This window comes from Saimiri boliviensis, chromosome 17 (genome assembly GCF_048565385.1).
Source record: "Saimiri boliviensis isolate mSaiBol1 chromosome 17, mSaiBol1.pri, whole genome shotgun sequence".
In the NCBI taxonomy this organism is placed as follows: domain Eukaryota; kingdom Metazoa; phylum Chordata; class Mammalia; order Primates; family Cebidae; genus Saimiri; species Saimiri boliviensis.
In genome coordinates this window covers 48,165,901-48,182,423 of record NC_133465.1, presented here as the reverse complement: position 1 = coordinate 48,182,423, position 16,523 = coordinate 48,165,901, and the positions used below count along the sequence as shown (strand labels likewise).

Genomic DNA, 16,523 nt, shown 5'->3' with positions numbered 1-16,523 from the left:
GACCTCAGGTGATCTGCCTGCCTCAGCCTCCCAAAGTGCTGGGATTACAGGCATGACCCACTGTGCCCGGCCTTATTATGTCTTTTTACTTGTCTTTAATCTCAAATAATTCTATCACTTTTTAAATCTTTTTAAAAGTTCTAGGCTGGTTGTCTCATAGGATGACCCACATCCTGGATTCATCTGTTGTTTTTTTTCGTGGTGTCATTTCCTTGTTCTTCCGTTCCCTCTTTCCTATAACCTAGAAATTAGGTTTGGAGACTTGATTTTATTTATGTTAAAATGTTTGGGGCTGGGCACAGTGGCTCATGCCTGTAATCCCAGCACTTTGGGAGGCCAAGGCGGGTGGATCACCTGAGGTCAGGAGTTCAAGAGCAGCCTGACCAATATGGTGAAACCCCATCTCTACTAAAAATACAAAAGTAGCCAAGCATGGTGACACCTGCCTGTAATCCCAGCTACTCAGGAGGCTGAGGCAGGAGAATCGCTTGAACCCGGGAGGTGGAGATTGCTGTGAGCTGAGATCATGCCATTGCACTCCAGCCTGGGCAACAAGCAAAACTCCATCTCAAAAAAAAAAAAAAAAAAAAATTTTTTTTTGGTCATTATATTAAAATGGTGGCTCATGCCTGTAATCCCAGTACTTTGGGGGACTGAGGTGGGTGGATAGTTTGATCCCAGGAGTTTGAGACCAGGCTGGGCAACATGGCAAAACCTCGTCTATACAAAAATAAAAAAATTAGCTGGGCATGGTGGCATGCACCTATAATCCCAGCTACTTGGGAAGCTGAGGTGGGAGGATCACTTGAGCCTAGGAAGTCAAGGCTGCAGTGAGCTGAGATTGTGCTACTGCACTTGCCTGGGCAACAGAGCAAGACCCTGTCTCAAAAAAAAACCTATAATTTTTAAACATATATATATATATATTTTAAACATATATATGTTTAAAAAATATAGGTGATGCTGTATACTTCACATGCAGTATAATATCAAGTTCAGTTAATTCAAAACTCTTTTGGAATTTCCTTTAGGCCCCACTATATATTATTCTTAATATCCTTAATAAGATATTTAGAGGTTAACCTTTATTTTATTATTATTTTTTACTTTTATTACTCAAAAAAGCTTCATTTTAAAATTGAGCTTTCTGACTCTGCTTGTGCCTTCAACACTTTTACAATTTTCTTCTCCTGGATAAGGAAAGCATGCTTGGTCCTGCACCAATACATTCAGCACACATGGACCCACCATAGGCCCTGCTGATGTGCTTTTTTGCTTTGGACAACCTCATAGAGACTTTAGGTCTCACAGCACAAACCCCTCGACGTCTGCCTGGGCACCTGCCACATGCAGATTTCAGTGCTTTCACAACCCTCTTGGTATAAAAGTAATCAATTCTATTACAGGGGATCAGGACAGCCTAGTTTTGTTAGAGGCTATATTGTAGGAAAGCCTGTGTGTATGTCAAATGCTGGACCATTCTGAGTGCCTCTAGATAATGTCCCTGGAAGATAAATCTTTATTTTGTAGAAGTAGATTTAGTTTTCAGAAACAGCTAGAAGTCTTTGAGAACCAAGTCTGATGAGAAAATATTGATGATCAAGCTGAGTGATAATTATTTCATTTTAAAAAGGGGGGGATAGCTGTAAAATAATGAAACAATATTCTGAGTTTCACACAGAGATTTGAGAGGAAGTGTCAAAATTAAGTAGTAAGATTGTACAGATTAAGCATTACACATTTTATTAAAGAAACAGAGAAAGCATGGTAGAATGGAAAGAACAGTGGCCTAGGGAGACAAGGAGCCCTGATTACTATACCCCTCTGGAACTATTAGCTGTGTAATCTCAAGCTAGTTTCTTCCCTTTTCTGAATCTCATTTCTTCATCTATAGGATAACATATTCTCAAATTCCAAACAACTAACATGCAAGTTAATTTTAGATACAACTCACTGGAAAATTGAAGACACAAATACCTAGATTATGTATTTTTTAAGATTACAGGACATTAGCTGGGTATGGTGGCATGTGCTTGTGGTCTAACTACTTGGGAGGCTGAGGCAGGAGAATCACTTGAGCCCAGGAATTTGAGGCTGCAGTGAGCCATGATCAGGCCACTGTACTCCAGCCTGGGCAACAGAGAGAGCCCCTGTCTCCAAAAAAGAAAGATTATAGGACAATCCTTTTGTGAAAAAGTATGTTACTGGGTTTTGTTAAGCAGCTCTCTCATTGTTATATGATCATACTTATATGGTACAGAAAAAAGAAAAGACAATATTACTGTATTTAAGCACAAATGTTGCGAAGATGAAGGTCTGTGATGATGAGATTAGTATGGTGACTCAGGGCCTGTTGCTATTTCCCATCTGTAATGTGTCCACTGCAGGAAGGAGCAAAAGAATATGCCATGCTCCACAACCCCCGCTCCAAGTGCTCTGGTCGTCGCCGGAGAAGGCACCACATGGTCAGTGCTTCCTGCTCCAACACCTCAGCCTCTGCTGCAGCTGAGACTAAAGAAGGAGACAGTGACAGGGACACAGGCAATGACTGGGCCTCCAGTTCTTCAGGTACGATGAACAGAAAATGAAGACTTTTTGTTTGCATGCAAGGACTCTGGAAAATCCAGGATCACTGCCTGACGCTTAACATTACTACCTCTTAAAAATGTAAATTCTTTCTAGTTTTGTAAACAATAAAGATGGGAATATTTTCTTTTATTTCTTTGTTTTTTTTTTTTTTTTGAGACAGAGTCTCACTCTGTCACCCAGGCTGGAGTGCAGTGGCGCCGTCTTGGCTCACTGCAACCTCTGCCTCCTGGGTTCAAGTGATTCTCCTGCCTCAGCCTCCCAAGTAGCTGGGATTACAGGCACCCACCACCACACCTGGCTAATTTTTGTATTTTTAGTAGAGACAGAGTTTCACCATGTTGGCCAGGCTGGTCTTAAACTGTTGACCTCAGGTGATCCGCCTGCCTTGGCTTCCTAAAGTGCTGGGATTACAGGCATGAGCCACCCCACCTGCCTAATTTTTGCATTTTTGGTAGAGATGGGGTTTTGCCATGTTGCCCAGGCTGGTCTTGAACTCCTGACCTCAAACAATCCCCCTACCTTGGCCTCCCAAAATGTGGGGATTACAGGCATGAGCCACTCACTGTGCCTGGCCTAAAGATGGGGAATATTTTCATTCCTAACTATTCTACCTTTTAAAGTAGAATGAAGTACTTCCACATTTGTGACAAACTATTAATGACAACTGCTTTCTACCTTCTTCTGATTCTGTTATTTCTTCCCCTCTCAGAGGCTAACTCTCGCTGTCAGACCCCCACAAAACAAAAGGCTAGTCCAGCCCCACCTCAGCTCTGTGTAGTGGAAGCGCCCTCAGAGCCTGTGGAATGGACTGGGGCTGAAGAATCTCTTTTTCGAGTCTTCCATGGCACCTACTTCAACAACTTCTGTTCAATAGCCAGGCTCCTGGGGACTAAGACGTGCAAGCAGGTACTGTCTGAAAGCAGCAGAACAAATGGGTCCTTTCATGCATTGCTCTGTCCAGCCTTTTGCCATCTTATCAGGCTGTGTGTCTGGAGAGAACTTGTCTTAAGTTCATTCCTGAATGAGCCTGTGTTTCTGGGCCATGAAGTAAGTTTCCCAAACATGGCCCTTCTGCAAGTACCAGGCCTAATGGTGCTTAGGGACCCTCCTCCTTGCTGAATGCTCACTTCTGTCTAGCCTCTAACGCTTCTGGGTCCTACAACCTTTTGCTTCTTTTTTTGGCTCTGACCTCCTTTCTAAATGTCTACCCCTTTCCTAGAAGGGACTCCCAGGTCTTACTGTGGCTCTTGTTAGTGAGCACACTCCTGCTGCTGCAGCTGCTGTTCCCTCCACCACTTTGCCAGCTCACTCAGTTGTTTATTCTCCACATTTTCTATCACTAGATTATCTTTATTTTATCTTTGAGACAGGGTTTCACTCGGTCACCCAGGCTGGAGTGCAGTGGGATGATCATAGTTCACTGCAACCTCTGCCTCCTGGGCTCAATCAATCTACTCACCTTATCCTCCTAAGTAACAGGAACTACAAATGCAGGCCACTACGCCTGCCTATTTTTTTTTTTTTTTTTTTTTTTTTTTTTTGAGACAGAGTCTCTCTCTGTTGCCCAGGCTGGCACAATCTTGGCTTACTGCAACCTCCACCTCCCAGGTTCAAGTGATTCTCCTGCCTTAGCCTCCTTAGCCTCTCAAGTAGCTGGGATTATGGGATTACAGGCATGCACCACCATGCCCGGCTGACTTTGTATTTTAGTAGAGATGGGATTTCACCATGTTTTCCAGGTCGGTCTCGAACTCCTGACCCCAGGTAATCTGCCTGCCTCGGCCTCCCAAGTGCTGGGATTACAGGCATGAGCCACTGTGCCCGGCCATTTTTTTTATTTTTTATTTTTAGTAGAGATGAGGTTTCACCATGTTGGCCAGGCTGGTCTTGAACTCCTGACTTCAAGTGATCCACCCGCCTTGGCCTCGCAAGCCCAGGTAATTTTTAAATCTTTTGTAGAGATGGGGGTTTCACCATGTTGCCCAGGCTGATCTTGAACTCTTAGGCTCAAGCCATCTACCTGCCATAGCCTTCCGAAGTGCTGGGATTACAGGTGTAGCCACCACTAGATTTTGCCCATCACTAGATTTTCTAATTATTACCCCCAGTAGCTGGGCCTGGACCTCCCCCTTCTCACTCATACCATCACAGGAAACAGTTGGCAGCAGCCACTGATGCTCTGGAGAAAGAAAAAGACTGCGGTGAGAAGACAGACTGAAGAACAAGGACAGGAAGGCAGATGTCAGGCCCAGCATGTCCAACAGGAAAGGAACCCTAATGCTTTGGCTTCCTAGCTTCTGGAGGAGACTCCGTGGCCTCTTCTTCATGCTTCCTGTACTGAGAACAATTAATAGAACCATGGACTGGATGAGGTGGCTCACATCTGTAATTCCAGTGCTTTGGGAGGCCATGGTGGAAGGATCATTTGAAGCCAGGATTTCAGGACCAGCGTGGGCAACAAAGTGAGACCCCATCTCTACAAAAAAAAAAACAAAAAAACATGCACCTGTAGTCCTAGTACTGAGAGGCTGAGGTGGGAAGACGGCTTGTGCCCAGGAGTTCTAGACTGCAGTGAGCTATGATGGCACCACTGCACTCCAGCCTGGCCAACAGAGTGAGACCCTCTCTCTAAAAAAGAAAAAATTAAATAAATAAAAAAAAAAGAATCATGAACTCAAGTACCCTTTGCTTTCATTTTGGAGCTCATACCTATTTCCCTGAGTCACAGGTTCTCAATGTGACTATCTATGGATTTATATGCAAAAATATTCTTCTCTGGATTTTCCTGAGAATATTTACAGTTTTCACAGACCTCCCTCCCCCTGCTGTTAAAGGGCCAGTAGCCAATAAGGAAAAGGAAAAACTAAAAACCAGTGCTTTAAGAGAATAAACACAGGCCAGGCGCGATGGCTCATGCCTCTAATCACAGCACTTTGGGAGGCTAAGACAGGTGGATCATGAGGTCAGGAGTTCGAGACCAGCCTGGCCAATATGGTGAAACCCTGTCTGTACTAAAAATACAAAAATTAGCTGGGCGTGGTGGCAGGTGCCTGTAATCCCAGCTACTCGGGAGGCCGAGGCAGGAGAATCACTTGAACTGGGGAGGTGGAAGTTACGGTGAACCAAGATCATGCCACTGCACTCCAGCCTCGGTGACAAAGCAAGAGTCCACCTCAAAAAAAAAAAGAAAGAAAGGAAATACATCCTATTGAAATGGCCAAGGCTCTGGTATCTTTATACCGACAGAGGGAGCTAATGTTTAGCCCAGTGAAACCATTCTTGTCCTGTCCCTTCCTTATACTCAGTTACACAAGGCACACAGAGTTGCCCTTCCTAAAAAGAAGTAGATACTGTTAGTCACCATCAGCCCACTCTTCTACCCATGGCTTGGTAGAAAGAGTAGTGAGTGACAGCTTCTGGCCAGGGGTGGTGTTACTGTGCTATTTCTCCTTCCCTGAATCAGGATAAATAATTAGGAATGAACTTCAGAACCAGTAACCTAATGTCCCACTGGCACTCTGTCTCTCCCTGACTTACAGCTTGGTGAGCTGCCTGTGAGCTCCTCAGAACCCTCCCAAGGCCAGCACCCAGCTGGGCCACTTACCTGACCCCTTTGCTGGAGGAGTGACAGGACCCGTTGGATTTCTCTTCCAGGTCTTTCAGTTTGCAGTCAAAGAATCACTTATCCTGAAGCTGCCAACTGATGAGCTCATGAACCCCTCACAGAAGAAGAAAAGAAAGCACAGGCAAGGGTTGGACAAAGTGTTTTGTTTTACAGCCAGGCTATTCCCTGCGCTCTGACCTCCCCTTGGAGTTCCCATCTGCCTCCCTCTTTAGCTGTCACACAGGCTATGTGAGCCCATCAGCCTGGGCTCACGTGACTGAGAGCCAGCCTTCTGAGTGCTCCCTGAGGGTCTGTGCCTTGGATCAGCCCTTTTCTTGTCCCCGGGTGCGGTGGACCATGACATAACCGGCTAGTTTTCTATTTAAGCTCCTGGCCAACAGGACACAAGCTGGCCTCATGGCTCCACCCCAAAGCCATTTCTTGTTGGTTTAGTTACTGCCTTACCCGTTTCTCAACTCTGACAAGAGTTTGTTTATTTTTTTTGGTTTATGTTGTTTTTCTGAGTTCTATAATAACACTGTCTTCTAGCTAACCTTTACTTAGGGTTGGAAGTTATAAAAAAAATTCTGCACCCTTCCTGGCTCCATTCCCTAATGACTATCACCTATCAGCAGAAGGCGCTGACACCAGTTCTAGATACAGAAGAAAGTTCTGTGGCTCCTCCCTTTCAGTTCTTTTGGAGAAGATTCCTGAAAGCCCTTTACACCTTTCCATCTTGAAATTCCCCCATATCTCTACCTCCACAAAGATGGAGGGAGAGATGGGAGAGAAACAACAGTTTGCAGTCAAAGAAGACAGATAGGCTTGGGCTTTCTTTTGTTTCTGTGTTGTGTTCTTTTATGTTACTTGCTTTTTTGGGAGGGGTTGTGTTTAAGTTTAAATCTTGTAGCACAGGCCAGCTGAATTTAGGGTGGACTCTAGCTTCTGTGTACCAAAGTCATCCTGTTGAGGGGTTTGGGAAGATAGTCCCCAGTCATCAAACCACAGTCCCGCAGAGCAAGTCACGTTGTCATTTACCTGCATTTACACAGCTCCCTACGGCCGTGACCAAGACCTGTCCTTCCTGTCTTTTTTAGGTTGTGGGCTGCACACTGCAGGAAGATTCAGCTGAAGAAAGGTACGTTCTATCAAGGCGTTCCTCAGCGGTTCAGCTGGAGGCCTCATCCTGTGGTCATCACCCTACCCCACCTGCAGCTGTACTTGTTGACCCTGTGCTGCTTCCGCAGATTGCAGAATTCTCTGCAGCAACCGAGAAGAGAGCCTCTTGCTGCAACCAAGAAGACCTCTTAGGAGATAGTGTTAGGGGCCTTGTGGTCTGTGACTTTACTTTTTTTTTTTTTTTTTTGGAGACAAAGTCTCACTCTTGTCCCCCAGGCTGGAGTACAGTGGCAGGATCTCAGCTCACTACAACTTCCCCCTCTGGGTTCAAGCAATTCTCCTGCCTCAGCCTCCCGGGTAGCTGGGACTACAGGCATGTACCACCATGCCCTGCTAATTTTTGTATTTTTAGTAGAGACAGGGTTTTACCATGTTGGCTAAGCTGTTCTCGAACTCCTGACCTCAAATGATTCACCTGCTTCAGCCTCCCAAAGTGTTGGGATTACAGGCATGAGCCGCCGCACCAGGCCAGTTTGTGACTTTTCTAGTATGCCATTTGCTAGGTTTCAGACCTCATTTAATGTTCAGAATAGCTTCCCTGATGTCTCAGAGCATCTCCACACCCTCCCCACAAAGCAGATCACCCCATCACAGCTTATGAACAACAGACATCCCTGCCTTCTCACTTTAGCTGCTAAGTGTGTGTCCAAGGAGATTGTTAGGACCAGCCTCCTCTGAATCAGGGCAGCTGGACACTTGGGAGGGAAGGCACCTGGAGGGTATGGTCACAGCATCGTCCTCCTCTGTTCTCTCTCCTAGATAACTCTTCCACACAAGTGTACAACTACCAACCCTGTGACCACCCAGACCGCCCCTGTGACAGCACCTGCCCCTGCATCATGACTCAGAATTTCTGTGAGAAGTTCTGCCAGTGCAACCCAGACTGTAAGTGTGCTATGTTTTCCCTGTAGTCTACCAAAACAGTCCGCCCCAGTGTGCCCGTGCTTCCCCCGTTCCTACGCCCCTTGCTGCTTATGGACCTTCTGATATTCTCTTTGCTGCATTTTAGGCATTCTATAAGTAAAATAAGTGCATGAGATCTAGGAGAGTCATTTTTGGAAAACGTTTAGGTTCATGATTCTAAAAGCAGCAATTACACAGAAATCAGATACTTTCCCAACTTTGTCTTCTAGGGGAGAATTAAGAAATGTGGGGAACAGCAGGCACAGTCACCCACACCTGTAATCCCAGTACTTTGGAAGGCCAAGTTGGGCGGATCACTTGAGGTCAGGAGTTCAAGACCCACCTGGCCAACATGGTGAAACCCATCTCTACTAAAAATACAAAAATTAGGCCAGGTGCAATGGCTCACGCCTGTAATCCCAGCACTTTGGAAGGCCAAGGCAAGCATATCACTTGAGGTCAGGAGTTCAAGACCAGCATGGCCAATTGGCAAAACCCCGTCTCTACTGAAAATACAAAAATTAGCCAGGCATGATGGTGCATGCCTGTAGTCCCAGTTATGTGGGAGGCTAAGTTACAAGAATCGCTTGAACCCAGGGACAGAGGCTGCAGTGAGCTGAGATTGTGCAGCTGCACTCCAGTCTGGGCAACAGAGCAACAGAGTGAGACTCTGTCTCAAAAAAAAAAATAAAATAAATGTGGGACTCTTTTTTTTCTTTTAAGTTACAACCCCAGTTTCCCTTTTCTGAATATTAATAATTTTTTTATTCACATATTTTTTGTTTGTGATTCTGTGTATATCTATTTTCATTTAATAGCTGGAGTTTTAATATCCGGTAGAAGACAGGCCTGGATGTCAGCTGAGGCATCCTGGTACTTACCTGTCACTTCTCATCACACCATGCCCTTCCCAACTCAAGGCTGGGCAGTTTGATGGCAGCCCCCAGAGCTTGCAGAACTTGGTGCCCAGGCAGTTTTGCTGGAAATACCTCCTAACCCATAGCAGATAGTGATCTTAGCCACAGCAGAGAAGTGGTTGTGCTGGGGAGGGCAGAGGGTGGAGGAGGATGGCATAGAACGGATGCATTCTGTTCTTAAAATGATACTTGTTTTGATGGTGATGATTTACCAGTGAAAAGCACTGATTTCATTTTCTCTCCACCTCAGTGGGAGGGAGAGCATTGTTGGGAAATCTCTAGGGGTACTTCTCGTTAGTATATCTGCTTTTTAAAGTTTTTAAATTTTTTTTGAGACAAGGTCTCAGCTCTGTTGTTCGGGCTAGAGAGCAGTGGCAGAATCATGGCTCACTGCAGCCTCAACGTCCCTGGCTCAAACAATTAATCTCCCCACATCAAGTAGCTGGGCCTACAGGCATGTGCCACCCACCACACATGGCTAATTTTTAATTTTTTTTTTTTTTTTTTGTGGAGACGGGGTCTCCCTGTGTTGCCCAGCCTGGTCTTGAACTCCTGGGCTCAGCTGATTCTCCTGCCTTGGCCTACTAAAATGCTGGGATTGCAGGCATGAGCCACCATGCCCGGCCACACCTGCTTTTTTGTCTCAAAGGCATGAATGTTGGGAAGTACTCAGTTTTCTATGGACAAAACTTGAGTATTTGATTATTGGGAAGGGAGCTTCCTCTTATTTCACCAAACATCCTTGAACACATAAAATTTACTTCTTTGCTGTCCCTTGAGTCAACCCCAAGCCCTAGCATTAGCTTATTTCCCTTCTAAACCTTCCCTGTCTTCCCTTCCCAGGTCAGAATCGTTTCCCTGGCTGTCGCTGTAAGACCCAGTGTAATACCAAGCAGTGTCCTTGCTATCTGGCAGTGCGAGAGTGTGATCCTGACCTTTGTCTCACCTGTGGGGCCTCAGAGCACTGGGACTGCAAGGTGGTTTCCTGTAAAAACTGCAGCATCCAGCGTGGCCTCAAGAAGGTGAGGCCTTTCCTCAGGACCCCACACCAGATAAAACGGAGTGGGAAAGAAGGAATAGTCCCAAGCATTCTCTTTCCACTGGTTCCTTTGAGGCTTTGTATATGAAAGTGCTTGATAACTCCTAAAAGACACACACTCACTGAATTAATAAAGGCTTCAGTCTCAGTAGGGATTAGAAAAGTGGTTCCTGGCTGGGTACAGTGGCTCATACCTGTAATCTCAGCACTTTGGGAGGCCAAGGCTGGTGGATCACAAGGTCAGGAGTTCGAGGCTAGCCTGGCCAACATGGTAAAACCCTGTCTCTACTAAAAATACAAATTTAGCCAGGTGTGGTGGCATGCACCTGTAATCCCAGCTACTTAGAAGGCTGAGGCAGGAGAATTGCTTAAACCCAGAGGTGGAGGTTGCAGCGAGCCAAGATTGCACCACTGTACTCCAGCCTGGGACAGAGTGAGACTCTGTCTCACAAAAAGAAAGAAAGTGATTCCTTGAACTGGCCAGACTAAAAAGAGCTCAGAAGTGAATGCACCATTGGCGATGTCTATTTTTACCTCACACATAGCACTGAATTCCTCTAGACTGAGGCACAGGAGGGCTCCATGGATAGAGGAAAAGGGATCCTATTTCTGTTCATCACCACCTCCCATTTTCTTTTCTCTCCTAACCAGAACAGAATGGCTTAGACCTTTTTCTGCTTTCAGATCCTCTTAAAAGTTGCTGGTTCTTTCCACCCTGCCCCCACCACATGCATGCACATCCAGCACAGACCCCCTACTCATGTATACCCTGTAGTCTGAGACTTGGCCCCTTTTTCCCCAGCACCTGCTGCTGGCCCCCTCAGATGTGGCTGGATGGGGCACCTTCATAAAGGAGTCTGTACAGAAGAACGAATTCATTTCTGAATATTGTGGTGAGGTGAGTGCTATAGTTTTGGCCCACATTCTTACTGGGGGAAGACTGATTCAAGACACTCTGATTTTCTGTGGGCCCAGCTTCTTTGAATTAATCTCTAAATAACTCAGCTAGGTTCCCATGTGGTCTCTTGGGGGAATCCCACAGAACTGTTTGCAGTACTGAAACCACTGTTCAACTCTTTGGCAACTCCAGATACAAGAGATGAGGGAGGCTCTCTTCAGCCTCAAAACTGGTTGGCCTGGGTGGGAACTGGAACAACATAACTTGAGCTTGCTCTCTTATGATTCTCATCGTGATACCCAGTAAGCACCGATGTGAGACACCACCCAGGCCTCTCTGGGGGCAGGACACTATGCCCTGAGCAGGCAGCCTAATACCCATGTTTATTTGTCTGTCTCTCTAGCTCATCTCTCAGGATGAGGCTGATCGACGAGGAAAGGTCTATGACAAATACATGTCCAGCTTCCTCTTCAACCTCAACAATGGTATGAAGTCTCTTTGTCTCATCCCAAGGTGGTCTTTCTTTTCTTTTTTTTTTTTTTGAGACCGAGTCTCATTTTGTCTCTCAGGCTGGAACAGTGGCACGATCTTGGGTCACTGCAACCTCTGCCTCCTGGGTTCAGGTGGTTCTCCTGCCTTAGCCTCCTGAGTAGCTGGGACTACAAGCACCTGCCACCATGCCCTGCTAATTTTTTTGTATTTTTAGTAGAGACTGGGTTTCATCATGTTGGCCAGGCTGGTATCGAACTCCTGGCCTCAAGTGATTCACCTGCCTCAGCCTCCCAAAGTGCTAGGATTACAGGCATGAGCTACCATGCCTGGCCCCAAGGTGGCCTTTCTACCAGATTGCCCTTGCTGTAGTCCAAGTTTAGATCAGCTCAGAATCTTCCAGCAGATGCATAGAGTGAGGGGGCAGGATCACACTCGGAGATTCCACAGGCCACAGTGCCCTTGCTTTGGGAGAACCTCCATTTCTGGGTTCTGTTTGTAATAGCACCAAGTGCCTTTACCTGAGAAATCTCACTGCCCAATAGATAAGAAGATCCATAACTCAAGGAGGGCGAGACCCAAAGGGAGTGCTCGCACACAAGGCTGAATTCTGAGGCTGCAAGCTTTCCTCAGCTCCTGTTAGCACATTGGACTAAAGTGTTTTTGTGACTATTTGATTTTAAATTCAGGCTGAGAAGCTGTGGAGTTGCCTGCTGTGTTCATGGTCTTCCTTGATTTACTTTATACAGATTTTGTAGTGGATGCTACTCGGAAAGGAAACAAAATTCGATTTGCAAATCATTCAGTGAATCCCAACTGTTACGCCAAAGGTGAGTCCCCGTGACTTGGGAAGTAGGGTGGGGGATGGATGCCTCTTTACTGTGATTTCCATCCATTGTTGAACCTTCCACAGCTGAGTTATTTTTTTTTGTCCAAAGATAGTCATGATTAATGTCTGGTGTAATTTTAGGCCCCTCTCGATCTCAGTTTCATAATCTGCTTTCTTCAGTGAATACATTATCAATGCTTTCCCATAAATATGATTTAACCAGTCTGAGCAACATAGTGAGACTCATATCAAAAAATAATAATAGGCTGGGCGCGGTGCCTCACGCCTGTAATCTCGGCACTTTGGGAGACCAAGGTGGACAGATCACTTGAGGCCAGAAGTTCAAGACCAGCCTGGCCAACATGATGAAACCCCATGTCTACTAAAAATACAAAAATTAGCCGGGCGCGGTGGCTCAAGCCTGTAATCCCAGCACTTTGGGAGGCCGAGGCGGGTGGATCACGAGGTCGAGAGATCGAGACCATCCTGGTCAACGTGGTGAAACCCCGTCTCTACTAAAAATACAAAAAATTAGCTGGGCATGGTGGCACGTGCCTGTAGTCCCAGCTACTCAGGAGGCTGAGGCAGGAGAATTGCCTGAACCCAGGAGGCGGAGGTTGCGGTGAGCCGAGATCGTGCCATTGCACTCCAGCCTGGGTAACAAGAGCGACACTCTGTCTCAAAAAAAAAAAAAAAAAAAATACAAAAATTAGCAGGGCATGGTGGTGTGCATCTGTTGTCCCAGCTACTCAGATGACTGAGGCACAAGAATCACTTGAACCTGGGAGGTGGAGGTTGCAGTGAGCCAAGATCGTGCCACTGCATTCAAGCCTGGGTGACAGAGTGAGACTGTCTTAAAAAAAAAAAGTAATAATAATAAAGATAATTCTTTCTGTATATCATCAGCTGGAATAACATCTAAAAGCATAGAGGCGACTACCATATTGACTACTTTCTAATTCCATTTGATTCATGTTTTCACTGGGAATTTGGAGATAATCAGCCCAGAAGCCTACTGGTTACTTACCTGCAGTTGGGTAGGAACCTAGCCTTGAGTTTATTCTGCTTACAGTGGTCATGGTGAATGGAGACCATCGAATTGGGATCTTTGCCAAGAGGGCAATTCAAGCTGGTGAAGAGCTCTTCTTTGATTACAGGTGAGGCGCCAGTAATGGTCCTTGGGATGTGGCCCTGGAATTGGAACGGTTGACTGTTGGAATAGATCTGGGGGCTCAGGGAGGGTAATGTGGATGGAGAGAGTCTCATGGTGAACAAGGCTGTGTCTCTTGTTCTGATATCTGGTGCCTTGCCATAGAAGTGGGAACTTTATAAACAGCCGTTAGGGAGTGGGAGGGGAAGTGAAACAGGAAGGGACTCCACCTTTTCAATCACAAAAGTCATGAGAGTAACCTGGTTCCTCCTCCCTGCCCTGGGACAGGTACAGCCAAGCCGATGCTCTCAAGTACGTGGGGATCGAGAGGGAGACCGACGTCCTTTAGCCCTTTCCCACCCCGTGGCAGCGCTTATGGTAGCGGCACTGTCTTGGCTTTCATGCTCACACCACTGCTGCTCGAGTCTCCTGCACTGTGTCTCCCACACTGAGAAACCCCCCACCCACTCCCTCTGTAGTGAGGCCTCTGCCATGTCCAGTGGGCACAAAACTGTCTCAATGAGAGGGGAGACCAAGAGAGCTAGGGCTTGGTCTTCCAGGAGAGAGGGTTGCAGAAATGGGAGACTGTTTTTCTGGCCTCAGTGGAAATGCGCACAGGCTGGGGTGGATGTCTTATGTGTGATTTCCATGTTGGCTCCCCAGGCTGTGAGCAGTCAACTTAGGCAGTTCCTAACAAGCACTAGCCTGTAATTGTAGCTTTCCCCATCAAGAGTCCTTATGTCACTGGGGTGCAGGCAAATCTCTGTGGTCCTAAGACCTGGAGAGGGCAGGCTAAGTGAAGCGTGGTCCCTGGAGCCTACCAAGTGGTCTGGGTTAGAGGCGAGCCTGGCAGGCAGCATAGACTGAACTCAGAGGTAGACGGGTCACCTTACCACCTACTCCCTCATGGCAGGGCTCGAACTGAAAGAGCCTGGGTTCTAAGTACAGGCATTCAAGGCCGGGGGACAGAACACTGCATCATCCTTCCTTGGCTGGAGAGGGAGAACCACTGGATGATACTAGTTAAATGGCTAAGCTTGGGCCCTGGAGGCTTGGAGAAAGTCTTCTCTGTGTACTCTGGAGATAGATGGAGAAGTGTTTTCAGATTCCTGGGAGCAGGTGCCAGTGCCCCGGCTCCGCCAAAGTTCTGGCCTGGCAGCTGCAGGCAGGCATGATGCTGCTATTGAAGAAGCATTAGGGGTGTGCCTGGCAGGGGTGAGCACCCTGGCTCGCTGGATTTGTGGGTATTTTCAGGCCTTCCATTCCCTGTAGAGGCAAGGCCCAATGGCCAGTGTTGCTTATCTCTTCAGGATAGGTGGGCACAGTCCTGGACTAGAGAGGAGAAAGATTGGTGTAATCTGCTTTCCTGTCTGTAGCGCCTGCTGTTTGGAAAGGGTGAGTTAGAATATGTGTTCCAAGGTGGGTGAGGGGCTAATTTGCACGTGTTTAGGCTGGCACCCTGTGTGCAGGGCATACTGGCAGAGGGTATCTGAAGTGGGAGAAGCAGGTAGACCACCTGTCCCAGGCTGTGGTGCCACCCTCTCTGGGATCCATGCAGAGCAAAGCACTTTAACCATTTCTTTTAGAAGGTCTATAGATTGGGGTAGAGTTTGGGCTAAGGTCTCTAGGGTCCCTGCCCAAATTCCACTCCTGAGGGAGGGGGAAGAAGGGAGTGGGAGATTCTCCTTCAGTCCTGTCTCATCTCCTGGGAGAGGCAGGAGGAGCGAGCTTCACACAGAAGAATTTCATGTGAATGGGGCCAGCAAGAGCTGCCCTGTGTCCACGGAGGGTGTGCCGGGCTGGCTGGAAACAAGGAGCAGTGTGCTGGGGAGAAAGGGCTTGGGCGGGTGTAGACAGGCCTGGGAATGTTACAGTAGGGAGCAGGCTTCTCCCTTCCTGGGAGTCAGAGCCCCCCTTCTTCCCACTCCACTGGTTGTCCCATGAAGGAAGAAGTGGGGTTCCCCTGGCCCAGCTGCCTCTTAGGGATTGGTGTGGGACATGCACACACACCTACCATGCTGGAGGGCACACATGCAGCCCGCACCCAGCAGCAGCTCCTGACAGAAAGCTCCTCCACCCCAACAGGCCAGGCCCCAGCATGATCCTGAAATCTGCATCCGCTGGGGTTTGTATTCATTGTACGTATCAGGGATACCCTCAAGCTGGACTGTGGGCTCCAAATTACAAATTAGAGGAAAAAACCAGAGACAGAGGAAGAGGAGGAATTAGGTGTGTCTGAAATGCCAGGGGCTGGCTGTGAGGAATAGGTGAAAAAATACTTCTCAGCAGCCTTTGAGGGACTAGACTGACCCCACCCTTCCCTCAGTGAGCAGAATCACTGGTCAGTCTCCTCCTGTCCAGCTTCAGACCATAAATATCCTGTTCCTCCAGCATCCCATCTTTTGTCCCTTCTGTCCCCCACTTTTAAAGATGGGTCTCAACCCCTTGTCACCACATCATGATGGATGGGGCAAGGTGGTGGAGACTGGGGGAGCCTGGTGTACATGCGGTTTCATTGCCAATGAATTTCACGCACTTTAAAGTCCTGTGGCTTGTGACCTCTTATCTGAATAAAGTGTTAGACTTCATTTTGGCAAGTTGTGTACTGTGTGCTTTGGGACTGGAAGGATCCAGGGATGGGGCCCAGGAGCAGGTCAGGCCGAAGCATCAACATTCTGATCCCCACGTACTCACTGAGATCTGGGAGAGGGGGAGGTGCGGGTGGGGGTCCGGCAAGAGCCAGTCAGGCCCCTGGCAGGTGATGCGAGGATTCTGAGAGCTCAGGAGGTCGGGGTGGGGGTGGGGGTCCGGCAAGAGCCAGTCAGGCCCCTGGCAGGTGATGCGAGGATTCTGAGAGCTCCCCTGAGAAACCCGAGCCCTCAGATTAGTTCCCTTAAAATCGCCCCACTTATCCCCTAACCACGAC

At 47.4% G+C, this 16,523-nt stretch overlaps 1 protein-coding gene across 6 annotated transcripts in view; it reads left to right on the top strand.

Annotated features, from left to right (window-relative positions):
• Positions 1–16,523, top strand: part of EZH1 (enhancer of zeste 1 polycomb repressive complex 2 subunit) — a 54,518-nt gene that overhangs the window by 29,320 nt on the left and 8,675 nt on the right. For 5 of the 6 annotated variants that reach the window (XM_074388745.1, XM_010330596.2, XM_010330597.2 and 2 more), the window contains 11 exons: positions 2,388–2,568; positions 3,299–3,495; positions 6,244–6,335; positions 7,291–7,331; positions 8,132–8,257; positions 10,036–10,214; positions 11,034–11,129; positions 11,533–11,614; positions 12,368–12,448; positions 13,520–13,604; positions 13,886–16,185. In XM_074388745.1, coding sequence (XP_074244846.1) covers positions 2,388–2,568; positions 3,299–3,495; positions 6,244–6,335; positions 7,291–7,331; positions 8,132–8,257; positions 10,036–10,214; positions 11,034–11,129; positions 11,533–11,614; positions 12,368–12,448; positions 13,520–13,604; positions 13,886–13,946 — 1,221 coding nt within the window. In that variant the 3' untranslated portion in view covers positions 13,947–16,185. Of the gene's footprint in view, positions 1–2,387; positions 2,569–3,298; positions 3,496–6,243; positions 6,336–7,290; positions 7,332–8,131; positions 8,258–10,035; positions 10,215–11,033; positions 11,130–11,532; positions 11,615–12,367; positions 12,449–13,519; positions 13,605–13,885; positions 16,186–16,523 lie in introns of those variants that run through there. The other variant, XM_010330595.3, reaches the window with a different exon arrangement.